The 13,439-nt window shown below is 32.9% G+C and overlaps 2 protein-coding genes across 2 annotated transcripts; both read right to left on the bottom strand.

The window, feature by feature from the left end:
• Nucleotides 1-7,920: 7,920 nt before the first annotated feature.
• On the bottom strand, nucleotides 7,921-8,491 carry LOC120207275. Its single transcript, XM_039206778.1, has 3 exons — nucleotides 8,312-8,491; nucleotides 8,058-8,268; nucleotides 7,921-7,973 (listed from the first exon to the last, which is right to left on the bottom strand). The coding sequence occupies exons 1-3, from the start codon at nucleotides 8,489-8,491 to the stop codon at nucleotides 7,921-7,923; spliced, it is 444 nt and encodes a 147-aa protein (XP_039062709.1).
• Nucleotides 8,492-8,539: 48 nt separating this feature from the next.
• On the bottom strand, nucleotides 8,540-9,490 carry LOC120207310. Its single transcript, XM_039206799.1, has 2 exons — nucleotides 9,362-9,490; nucleotides 8,540-8,998 (listed from the first exon to the last, which is right to left on the bottom strand). Exons 1-2 carry the CDS (start codon nucleotides 9,401-9,403, stop codon nucleotides 8,555-8,557), a joined length of 486 nt encoding a protein of 161 aa, XP_039062730.1. The 5' UTR covers nucleotides 9,404-9,490; the 3' UTR covers nucleotides 8,540-8,554.
• Between the last annotated feature and the right edge of the window lie 3,949 nt (nucleotides 9,491-13,439).

Below are 13,439 nucleotides of genomic sequence, written 5' to 3'. Positions count from 1 at the left end.
CACTTGTAAGTCATTATGTGTGTTGGTTAGCTTGTGTGGGTTATTATAGAATGTAAGTGCATTCATGGTAGAATATGACTTTTGATGTTATGAAGCATGCTAAATGACTTATTATGACCCATTTAATCTTAGATAAGCTTTAAATAATGTTTAAGGGTCTTAGGGGGCTTAGGGGTAGAGTTAGAGAGGCATTTTCTTGCAAAACAAAGTATTTTTAGATTTGAGTATCGGTACTGGATGAACAGAATCGATACTATACTTCAGATAGCTAAAACAAAAGGATTTAGTTCGATAGTATCAGTACTCTGTTCATAAAGTATTAATATTTTTCCTTGAGTATTGATACCCAAGGGTGGGGTATCGGTACCATCGTTAAATTGCTAATTTCAATAGCCGGATTCGATATCGGTACTCTAGGAGTATTAGTACCACACAAAGAAGAAGTATCGATACTTAATAAATTTTTTCCGAACATCAAATCCAAAATTTATATCATACTGTAACACCCTTAACTCGTAACGTCTCAATATATGAGTCAAATATGTTACATCAACTCATAAAACATTTACTGAACTGAAATTTACGTAAAAATTTGTTTCATTTTAAAACGTTTCTATTTTAACTTTAAAAAATATTTTAAAGATATCTCAACTTATAAATAAATTCTTGTCGTAGAAAAATAAATCCATTTGTTAACCAGTGATTATACCAATTCATGGCTTTTCGTGAAATCTTTTTAAAAACATAATAATAATATAATGTGTTCTTTTCATGCATAAATACTGATAAAACTAGACTAAGTAAAATAAACTAAAATAGTTCTAGGTTACTATTACAGATTATTTAAAATAGAAACTACTGATAGAATTATACATGCCACTAAAAGTCAAAAGTAACATCATAGATGTGTTACTGATACTGATGATATGTATGTCTTTGCAAAAAGATGCTTTGGTGGCTCCTTGATGCTCGTACTTATCCTTATTAGAACTTGCGCATGAAAATCATCACGCGCTAAGTATAACTTAGAGAGGCAGTAGTAATCTAAGGTGAGAAAAATCTGAAAATATCATAAACATAAATAAAATAATTCAAATTAAAACATTAAACTGTCAAACCAACTTATCCAAGTAGATTTCTTCACTAAGACTTGCAATTTCTTATAAGTCATGAACTCATGAATATTCTGATAAAGAATATCTGATAAAATAAGCATATCATGCTTTATGTGAACTAGAAATCATTCAAACTTTCATCTTCATTTTCATAGCCTAATGCATATTTATGAGAACATAAGATACACGAGTAAGGTGAGCACTATGCACAACACGTTGCAAGTCATAACTGATATTGAGATATGATCCACTTCAGTGCAATCATAACCTGAGCACCAACGGTGCTGGACATTAGTACACGAATGTACCAAAGCTGTTATGATAACTGATAACATTGGTACATGAATGTACCAAAGCTGATAATTGATAAGTACTCAACTAATAGCATGTAAAGTCTACCAATAATTCTCATTATACATACAATGGGCTCATGTATCATAAATCAATCAATCATTAAAAAAATATCATGTTTGGGATGTTCATACTCTAAATCATTCATAAAATTGATATAAAATATTATAAAAACATTCTTTATAAGCTTTATAAATTGTACTGTAAATTGGAATGAGGTTGACTTATCGCAAGTCATCCTCGATCAAAATAATTAAATAAATAAACTGCACTCACATATGCCTCACTATAGTACCCTTTACGCGATATTCCTAATCACTTGCTTTTCGTTTTTCTTTCAAATCATCCAGATTGCTAGATTTATCGTGGTTTGAAAAAACCAAATAATAATACAAAGTGTTCGAACTACATATTAGTATCGTACTAATATAAGCTGATTTTAACATTAAAAAATATATAAAATAAAAATCGGAATTAAAACGATATCACACTAAATCATATCTCTACTGTAATTACTAACTTCTCAAAATGCTCATACAAATCCATGAATATTTTATTTTCATCATTAACCCTTCGTCTTTTGCTAATTTACACAAATAAGCCACAAGTTGTGAATTCGTTTTAGAATTCACCTCAACATTTCCATTTAGTTCATAATGGTCCTTCACCATTAAGATCATTGCACATTAATTATAAAAATTCCAGCACTTTAATAAAATGCTCAAATCAATACCTCAACATTCCAAACATTTAAAATTTCAACTCAAACTTTCCTAATTTTTTATTTTCAACCACCTAACTTTATAAATTTGTAATTCAACCCCAACTCAATATTTAATTCAAAATTCAGCATACTAATAAATTTTCTAGCATTCAATAATTTAGTCAAATAATACTTCTACATTTAAGAACTTGCAAACAAGTCCCCAAGGTTTTGGAACCTTTCGAATTCTACCTCAAGATTTACCAAATTTGCAATTTGGTTTTCAAAAACTTTCCAACTAAAATTCCAGTATTATAAATATCAAAATCAACATTGAATCCTTCAAGTATTTCAATCTTACAATAATATCCCACAATTCTAAAAACTTGTAAACTAACCTTTTTGCACTTTTAAGGTTCTAAATTGATCCAAATCAATCTCCAAACAACATAGAATACTTCTAATTTCATTTCTAATCCATAGGAAAATTTTCAACATTTTTCCCCAATTTTCTTCCATATGGCCGAATACATTCAAGTCACCTAGGGAGACTTTTTGTTCAATTTCAAGCATGAATTCAACCTCCTATGATTAAATTCATTCATTTTCAATCATCACAACATCAAACTGAATCAAAATCTCATCATTCTCACAAACCCTAACATGGCCAAATCTTATTTACACATGTACAATTAATTATAACTATTGTACATGCTTTACAAATCATCATTAACATTAAAAACATAAAAAATCCTTCAACAACTCTTTAAAATCACAAACTCTTCATAAACCTAATCATCAAATCTAATCACACAATCATCTTCACCGTGAAATTATGGTACCAAATGATGAAGAATTTCCTGTAGATTAATTCTCTATGTAATAGCTAAACTCAAAAATAAAGTAAATAGCTTCAAAAATAAAACTAAAAATTCTTACCTTGAAGAACTTCAAGTTTCGGCCCTTGGAGAGTTTGCTGCTGAAAATGATAAAGTTTCTTGATTATTCTAATAATAATTAATCCTAACACATGGCTTAATAATAATATAATTGAATTTTTTATTCAATTATTAAGAAATTCCATTTTTCCATTAATGAAACTTAAAAATTATCAATTGCCATTGTCATATTACCCATTAAAATATTCCTTCGTCAAAGATGAATCAACTTGGGTTTGACTTTTCACTTTGGCCATGCAATTTTTTTAAAATTGCATTTTAATCATTAAAATTCCATTATTTCAATCAAATCTGAAAAATTGCACTGTTCTGAGCCAATTTTCTCTGATCTAAATTATGAAAAATAATATTTCCAACTATTTTCTAACATATTTAAAATTTTTGTAAAATTTTGGTTCGATCCGAATATATGAGTTCAATATCGATCTTTACCACTTTATAGCTTTTAACACAAACCCCGTACTGAAAATCTAATTCCCACAAAATTTTTTGTTTTAATCCAAACTTTTCACTTAAATGCTAAAATATATAACTTTTAAAAATTATAATTTTGGTCTCCAAACTTTTCAAAGTTTATACTTTAGCCACTAAATTTTCAAAACTTACATTTTAGTCACTAGACAAAATTTGGGGTATTACACATATCTAAAATGATATCGGTACCCTAAGAGAGAAGTATTGGTACTCCATATAAGAGTATTGATACTAAAGGGTTTCCTCAAAACATCGAATGTAAAAACAGTATCAGTACCAAGAGTAAGTACTGATACCCAAGGGTTATTATTGATACTGGAAGGCTTAGTATTGATACCATCAGACATATTTTGGCAAGAATCCTAGATCTAGTTTAGGGTCTCGGGAAAGGGTTAAAAATTTTCAAAACTTCTCAAATAAGCTTGCAATTGAGAACAATGACTAAATACGTTATACGAATAAGAACGCTAAAACTTATGCCTTTGTGTGACGCTCGGGAAATAACAAGGACACCCAAGTTACTTTAATAAGTATGACAATCGTCTTGTTTGATTAGAAATATTCAGATATACCTCAGCTAGTGCTAAGGCACTTATTTTTCTAGTTAGGCACATATGCCCTAGTACTCACAAGGAGTAAGTTAGCCAGGTGCATGTTTCTAATGCAGGAATTCAGATCTCACCTTAGGTACTCTAGGGTATCTTAGGTAGGCTAAAGGGGTGTGAGTCATAAGAGCAGTAAACCCTCCGACCAAACCATGAAGCTTGCCTCAACTTGTGTGTTTAATGTCCTTGTATATTTATGGTTATACCTGTTAGCATGCCCCTGTGATGAAAGCATGTAGCATAGTAGAGTTATTTGTGTCACACTAAGCTTGTGAGCTCAACATTCATAATTTTGTTTCTGTGCATAGGTTCTTAGAAGGTTTCTCAAGGAGCTTATCGTTGGTTCATGTTCTAGATTCACCGAGTCACCGAGGCATCAGAGTATGTCTTGAGTATATCTTAGAGGGCATGTACTATTCATAGACCTTTATGTATTTGAGTTGTAACTCTATTTTGATATAATTATTATGATGTTATTTTGGGATGTATTTGAGAGCTTCCCGTTTTTGTAAACTTGTTATACTTATGTTTTCCATACATGATTTCAAATGACAATAATTTATGATGATTATAATGTCGTTTCAAAAGAAAAAATTTGGGTTAGCCACTTCGGTTGTTCCATTTAATGCTTTAATCCTTTCATCTTCAGATCGGATCGGATTAGGGTGTTACAAGCTATGAGCAACAACATCCATAGCTATTTGGACCAAATAAGAAAATTTGAGGACTAAGTTTTCTTAAGGGGAAGAGTTGTAAGAACTTAGAGATCCTTTAAGGACAAAACCAATATTTTTAAAAACAAGTTCATGGCTAGTGGAATAATTTCCTTAAATCACGTTGTTAAATATGAATATTAAATAAAGGATTAAATTCTAGAAATTGATTTCATAGAAGAATAAGGATTAAAGTAAAAGAAAATAATTATTTAAGTCTAAGTCTAAAGTGAAAAAAGACAAAAGTGATACTTTTTAATGAATAATTTTCACTTATAAGTTTATGGAAACTTATACAAACAATTGTTAATGACCATTGGATCTAGACGAACTTTACATATCTAATAATAGACCTTGGATTCAATAATATTAAGGAATATTTAAATGGAAAAAATAGATTTATTAGTTAATATTAAGGAATATTTTAAATGGAAAAGAAGAGACTTACACTAAATAGGAGGGGAAAAGAAACAACTAAAAACATCTCTTCCTTCTCAAGCTTGAACGAATAAAGTTATATTTGTGTTAATTTGTTTATTTTTGAAGATGTTCATGTTCAGTTCGTGTTTATTTAAATTTTCAGTATCATGTTCATGTTTGTTTATTTAATTTTTGAAAATGTTCGTATTCGTTCTTTTAGCATTCGCGAATATGCTTGTTTAATGTACGTTTAATGTTCGAAAAGCAACACTCTCTTTTCAAATTTTTATTTGTAAGTCAAAGGAAATGCTAAAATTACACCAATAGTCCTTAAGGTCCTTAGGCTTCACAATTTAAACTCTAAAGTTCACCATATGTTCAATTTTCTTTTTTATTTTTGAGTTCGAGTCAAGTCGAGTCGAGCTCAATTTTAAACTTTTTGGATTAAGTCGAAATACTCGCACTCGACTCGACACATTTACAGCTCTAATCTTAACGTACTTAATAGCAAGCAATGATCAAATTCATCAAGTTAAGTGAAAACTCGTGCTCCATTCATTACAAGAACATGGAGCAAATCCATAACAATGCATATGCAGGCAGCTAAAATTTCACTTTTGAAAATCCAAAACCGGATATGCTGTGTTGAGCGATGCAGCTCTAAATCCTACCGAAACTACGCAGAAGGCAGGGACTCAGTCTGGCTGCAGGACATTTAACAGCTCCCTTAAATTGTAATCTCTAATTGTTCACTTCATTCATAATAACATCATACAACTACAGCTGGAGGTAAAAAAAATTACAGAAAATCGAAAAACTGAGTGAAAAACCTGAAGTTTAGGCAACCAACGATACCTAAACTGATGTTTTTTTAGATTCATGTATAGATGGCTCATCAAAATATAAAATTCAGGCACATAATACTTGGGAATCAATAGTACCTACCGTGCGTTCCCTAGTACTCATTAAAATGTATAGCCCCAACTTTCCATACTATGTAAGTTGTAGTGAACATTACCGTGCTGATAAAAACGACCGAAAATATGATGAGAAGTAGATCGTTTCCCCCTGGAAACTGAAAAGTGAGGCCTGGCTTTGGTAATCCTCTCTTGTTGTCATCAAACAAATTCGTTGGTGCTTCGGGAAGTCGACTTCTCTTTTTCCCCTTATCACTTTCCCTCATAGCATCCAGTACTTTACTTCCCATCTCTGATTTTGATGGATTCGACTCTGTGCAGGGCCGGTCCAATGAGTTTTAATGCCCTGGGCGAAATAATAATTTTATGCCCCTATACTTGTACCGTATAATAGACAAAACATAAATAATTTTTTTAAAACAAAAATGTAATAGAAATTATAATCAAACAATATCAATACTAATACAAACCAAAACCTACAAGGCTACAAATATCACCTAAAACGATGTCTTCGTGCATTTTTTGAAACAAAAACCTCTATTATTTTACGATAATCAAGACTTTGCAAAAACCTAAAACGAGAAACGTTCATCACTCCGCTGCTATCCTTATCGAGCAGTGAAATTTTAAAGCATATGGTAAAAAAAGTCCCTTTAACATTGTCACATGAATGCTTCTTCATTTAATTCGATACTTATTTAACCTATTTGATCCAAAAAGCCAAATACAATTACCAAGTTAAACCAAGTAGTCAAATAAAAGGGCCAATTTGAACCTAAATTTTGGTATGGAGGGCAGTGAAAGGCTGGTTTACGCCCCGGCATCAACAAATATTCCTTTGAGCCTTTTTCTGCATTTGATGGGTATGTTTGTTTATTCATAAAAATCTCATCTCCAAGTTGAGCTCCATTTGCCTACCTGGATGCACCAGAATCTTTCACTTACATTTACAAAAGATATGAACATTCATTTTTGTTTTATGACTGCAGGACGGGAATTAAAGAAGGCGCGGAGTGGTTAGTGGAGGTAATGGAGAGAAGCAAGAAAACTGAAATGTTGAGAAATCGTGCAGGTGTGGCCGGTCCTTACTCCTTAGAGCTTTAGAGGGGTGAAAATATACCAGGTTAAAGTTGGCTTTGCCCTGCTCTTGTAGCTTTCTTTCAAATAAACTCTGGGTTCACGTTAGATTTTATCGTTGATTAAAAGTTGATCGATTTTTACAAATTATTAGTTGATTTAACAGAACGAAACTTTAGGTTTCTTAAACAAAGAGATTCAAATTCTAACATTGTGAATGAAGTAAATTAAATTAGAACGATCACTCCATGATAGACTTTTGCGTTACTCGATCTAAATAAGTCGATAAATGAACCAAATACCGTCTGATTATAACATAAAAGTTGAGAAAGAATTCAATGTGAAAGGTGCTAGCATTATTAGCATTATTGTTCTCCAATGATACATTTTGGTATTTGCATTATTGTTCTCCAATGGAACTCTCAAGAACAAATACATTCAAGGATATCCCTTGGAAACATCAGTTTTAGACTGAAAACACCATCATCCAGACAAGTAAATTACAACCAACATTGATCAAAATGACAAATATACGAGCATTTATAATATCTGATTATGATTAGTCAAAAAGTAGTATCAATGGATTTCATACTGATTGCTTCCGTGCAGCAGCATCTGTAGTGTTAGCCTTTTCCTTAACTGCCAAAGATCAAAACCCATGCTTCATTAACTGCAAATTGTGGAAAAGCTTGAAAATTTAAGAAATCAAAGTTAAAGATGTACCAGAAATGAGGGCTATAGGCCTAGACTTGAAGAAAATCTTGTGGCGAATAACCCCAACAACATCGAGCTCCGCACTTGATGAAGAAGCGCCGTCACTCCGATCAACGCCCATGCACTTGGTTTTCTTCAGCACCACCATGGGCTTTTTCAGCTCCACTTTCGACCCCGTTAGTTCATGATCATGATACCCGATCGTAAAAGTGTAGATCCCCTGAAGAATTTCTATTTTAAAAGTTCCTAAAACTGTAAATAACCCAGAGAGGAAACAGCAAAACAAAAAGAACCCGGGAAGAAGGGCGGCAGAGCTGTTCAATTTGGAGATCTTGGAGAGGATCTTGGAAAGAAGGCTGCGATTCAATCACGCCCTGTAATTCGATTTTTTCCCATTCTGGGCATTTCTCTTCTCCACATCTACACTTCACCTGATTCTGCATCTTTTTATTAAAAAAAAAAAGTAACAAATCCGTTGAGTTTCTCCCCAGCAGTATGATGCCCCCTCAAATATGCTGCCTTGGGCTGTCGCCCATCTGGCACATGTATTGGGCCGGCCCTGACTCTGTGTAACGGCTGAGAACCCGGGCTGCCCTTAATCTTTCTTTAGCCGTTAGAGAAACTTTTCTTGTCGTGGACTGCAAGTTTGGAGATGGCGACACCTCCTCCTCTGGATTTGAAGAAACCATTGAACCATTACTAACCTCAGAATTTTGATCATCCAATGATGGAAGATTCACGGCCGAAACCCGATCATCGGAAACCAGTCTCTCAGCCTCTCCGGAATCCTTTATGGTGCTATCCGCAGAAAGTGGGTCGCTGCCCGCCAGTGAAAGACACAGTCCCCATCTTTTTTGGTGTATAAATCCCCCAGAGCCATACATTTGCAAGGGAGAAACCATGGGGTTGGCCTTAAGTACTGAAGCTCCAACAGAAGATCTCCAGACATACTGATATTCAAATTACAACTTCAATTAATAAGATAATAGACGGAAACTGAATAGAGCCACCAGTATACATAAATAAAGGAAAAGGAAATCGGACAAAGAAAACAAGTTATTCCATTAATCCATTTTTGTTTTCGTTTTACTTATTGCTTCGACCACTTAAGTTTTCAACTATTGATGAGGCTGAGAAGGTGAAAAATTGGAGAACCCAATTGTAAAAACAATCGAAAATGGCATATAAGCTTTCGTAAAAACAAAAGAAGCCAATCCATTTACAAGAAACTGTCTAAAACAAGCGGAGAGAAACGAAAAGCAAAGTAGTAACAGTAATTATTATAAAACAAGGTATAGATTTGGGTTTATTACCTTAAAATTGAAGCCGAACACTGAGTTAAGAGAAATAGTCATGCTTCGGTTTTGTGGCAACCATAGAGAAGATATCAGAGAGAAATCTACATCTGAAAGGGAGCGTATTATGTGGCCATGAAGTTACCAAATCAAAAGAGATCGGCTATTCTATTTTTCAACCACCGCCATTCAATGAGCGTGATAGACACGCTTTGATCTTTTGCCTTTTATCTCGCGTTCTACAAAATACATAAAAGGACCTCGTATTTTATAAGGCACGAGACAAGTTCCACATGCGAGCACTTTTTAGAGAAAATAATTTAATATTTGGATAAATGACTTTGCGTTTTACAAAACACTAGATCCACGTGAAATTGAATCGCTTGAGCAATTTATAGCGGGTTGTATTTTTAACCTCGCATCCTATAGAATACGAGGTTTGTACATTTCCAGCCCACATTGCAAGTGTTTATAGGCATGTTCAAAATGTATTTTTGGGTAGTTAATCTAATTTTTTTTATAATATTAGAGGTGTAGTATTAGAACTTATCTTAGTAGAGGTCAATATCTATACATACAGGATATTGTAAGCGGATTAAAAATCGCGTTGAAAAAGGTTCCAAAACTTGTTTCGTGCATGTAGAAAAAGCTAAAATGGTTTAAAAGACATATACAAGGGGTATTTTCGGGTAGTTAATCTAAATATTTTTGTAATTTATAAGATTAGAGGCGTATTATTGTAATTTATCTTTCAATTGAGGGTAATATCAGCACATACAAAACATTGTAAGGGGGTAAAAATTGAATTGAAAATGGTTCCAAAACTTTGTTTTGTGCATGAAGAATAAGCTAAAATGACTATATAGGCATGTTCGATGAGTATTTTAAAGAAATTAATATTAAAATTTTTGCAATTTATAATATTAAAGGTGTAATATTGGTACTTATGTTTCAATTGAGGCTAGTATTAGCATTGTAAACGGTGTAAAAAATGTATTGAAAATGGTTCGAAACCAAAAGAAATTGAAAATTGGTTAATATATTTTGTTAATTACAAAAGTAGTAAAATGAAAACACACAATTAATTGATACAAGGACATGATCGATTATGACATTTGTTCTTCATGTTTCCTGGATTCCTATAGATAGTACGTAGTTTCTATTTTTTTTGGTTCTTTCTCGATGTTTAACCAAATCCTCGTCATAGTAAATTTGCATTGATTGTGGACGACCCTTTTTGCTCGTCGTAGTGCAAAATATGACCGTATTAATCATCAACTTCATCCAAATCCCATTCATTTCCAATGGGGGAAACTCGTATTGATAAACATTAAATACAGTTTCAAGTAAGTATACCGGATCAACAAATGTTATGTAGTGAATTTGTACAACAAAAGTAGTAATAACGTGCACACATGGATATTTGAATATTTGGAATACTCCACAGTCGAATGTTCATTCTCGTAGATTAACCACGTATGTGTTGTGCTATATGCCTCCCAATGGCCTCGAATATTCTGAAACATGAAATTCATTTTGTTCGCGACAGACACATGTCATATTCATCGTATTTGAATGTTGGAAAAATGTTTGGAATTTTGAAAGAAGGTTTGGGTGGACTATTTGACAACCTGCCATCCAGTCAAATGCTTGTTTTCTCAAGGTTTCAAAAAGGGTTACCAACCAATAATATGTTGCTTTGACAACGAAAGTGATATGACAATCTCATACTCCCTTCAGTGATGAATTGATCGCCTTTGTCAAGTTGGTTGTTATGTGATCATATCATCTACCTCCATCAAATACTCGAAGCCAAATCTCCATCAAGATTTTAGCAAGGTATTTATAGCCTTATTGATTATTATCTCTCAATTCTTGAAAGCAACTCATCAACTTCACGTATGGAATACGTGTGGCCTACCCTTTAAAATTGTAACAGTTAATTAGAAATAATAAATGAAAAGATATCTTAAACCCAAAAGAGTGAAATATGTATTGATCCGAAGAACTATTTTCATCTTCAGTCTTAAACTTTTGCAAATAATTTGCAGCAATATGGAATAAGCAATATTAGTGATAAATATAGGGTGGTTTCCAAGACTGGTTCATACGTTGGATTGTGTATTTGATCCTTGAGCCTCTGTCGAAAATAACAAATATCTCATCATATCTACCACACAAAAACATGTGATAGAACATGTCTTCGTAAGTTCTTAAGGAAGAATTCCCCAGAGTCTACATATTTCTTTTCGACTATTGTGAAGGTGATGAAAATAGTTTTCCTATTGTTGTTTTGTGCAATAATAATTGTATTTGTGTGTATTTGTTTTACAACCAAGTATCATCGATCTGAACCATCAGCTTGCAGTTGCAAAATGCATTAACGCACTACGAAAATATCCAAAATAGCAGTTGAATTGGCACATACCTTGTATGACATGATCATTTTCATACGTTGGTACAATTTTCAGTTTCACAATCCTTGGTATGTGTTTTTACATCAATTTTAACCATGGTCGTAACTCTTTGTACGATTCCTCCCATTGGCCATATAATTTTTGTTGAGTCTGAGACCTTGCATGACATATTTTATGGTAATCAACTATGTAGTAGTATTGCGATGTAATTGCAGCAATACAAGTGCCAACTGTTATACGTGGATTTTTTTTGACCAATGGAATAAAGACATCACAAAGCACGTACGCATCCAAGTTATGATGATCCTGATTGAGGTTGTTGATGGTGCATGTATAAGGTTAGACGTATTTTGTGAGCTTCCACATGTTGTTCATTGCCTTTAAACGTGATATATAAACCCTCCAATTATATCTTTTCTTTTTGTAGACACATTCATCAATGTACTTGGATGCATCTATTTTTTTCACAGTCCACGTGACTGAGCGGCGTATAATATATTTTTTAGTGGCAGAATAATGACTTCTTTTATCCTAAAAGTCATTCTAATATAGAGTTTACCATCACCACATTGGTTAAATTACTCAATACATTGGTTCTATTTCTCAATATTGATAGAGAAGCGGCAGCGAATGATGTGAATATTGCTTCATTGAGGAAACAAACCTTGGAAGGTTTTAGATTCGATGAAGAAATAAAAGGCTTTGATTGGAATGTTTGAAGGTGGTGATAAGATTAGGGTTTTGAAGAAACTTTAGTTACTGAAAAATATACAAAGAAGTTAAGATTAAGACAATAAAAACAAGGGTAATAAGACTAAAGAAGAATAAAGACAAGACAAAACAAGGAACACAACATGTAATAAAGAAATAATAGATCTTCACTTTTGAAGGTGGTGCCCAAAGTTAGGGTTGTTGGATTTTGATGGATGAATTTTGGATGAAAAGATGATAAAAAGATGAAGAAGATGGTGAAAATGGAATTAAGATCGGATGGCTGAATTAAGAGAAAAACATATTTGAAAATTTACACCTGGTAGTATGGTATGTAACGCAAACCCTAGGGTTTATTTATGGTAATGGTGTGATGATGGAGATAGGTTAAGAATGATGATGGATGATTAAATTAGATGGATATGTCCTATCGAGCCCTCCTAGTTGTAATGAAAAGGCAAACCCAATAATACGACTCTAACCAACCCTCCTAACCGTAATGAAAAGGCAAAGTGGAGTGCGAAGAACTCTCTCTCAAGAACTCATAATAACTAAAGAAGAATATGCTTAGAATACACAAGGCAATCAGCTCTTACAAAAACAAACTCTCGTTGTATTGCATATAAAAGAAGAAAAGTTGTGATTTACAATGGGGGGAGCCTCCTTATATAGTGTTTGAGGAGTCCTTGGGGAAACATGATTAATGAATAAAATAATAATAAATTATTAGAAAAATAATGAAAAAAGCTATCCTAAATCCTTGTATGGTGGGCAAAATTAAATAGTAGCCATTGATGAAGCTTTGATCTGATGGTGTAGATGAAATATGATTAGAAGAGCTTTTAAAACTTGATGAACGGTCCAGATCTTTCTTCTGGAAAGTGAAGAGGTGGCATAGATAAGAAGGGGCTCTTGATAGATGTACATGCTTATGATAAGTATGGGCAAATGGTTTTGATAAGTTATCA

The sequence above is a fragment of the Hibiscus syriacus genome, unplaced genomic scaffold (assembly GCF_006381635.1).
Source record: "Hibiscus syriacus cultivar Baekdansim isolate YM2019G1 unplaced genomic scaffold, ASM638163v2 tig00014444_pilon, whole genome shotgun sequence".
NCBI classification, from domain to species: Eukaryota; Viridiplantae; Streptophyta; class Magnoliopsida; order Malvales; family Malvaceae; genus Hibiscus; species Hibiscus syriacus.
This window is presented reverse-complemented; position numbering and strand designations above follow the sequence as displayed.

Coding starts and splice junctions, on each gene's coding strand:
- LOC120207275 (XM_039206778.1), bottom strand. CDS start 8,491: ATGCAGAATCAGGTGAAGTGTAGATGTGGAGAAGAGAAATGCCCAGAA. Junction 8,269..8,311: donor TTTTGCTGTTTCCTCTCTGG/GTTATTTACAGT, acceptor GAAATTCTTCAG/GGGATCTACACTTTTACGAT. Junction 7,974..8,057: donor GCCTATAGCCCTCATTTCTG/GTACATCTTTAA, acceptor GATCTTTGGCAG/TTAAGGAAAAGGCTAACACT.
- LOC120207310 (XM_039206799.1), bottom strand. CDS start 9,403: ATGACTATTTCTCTTAACTCAGTGTTCGGCTTCAATTTTAAG. Junction 8,999..9,361: donor TGTTCGGCTTCAATTTTAAG/GTAATAAACCCA, acceptor TTTGAATATCAG/TATGTCTGGAGATCTTCTGT.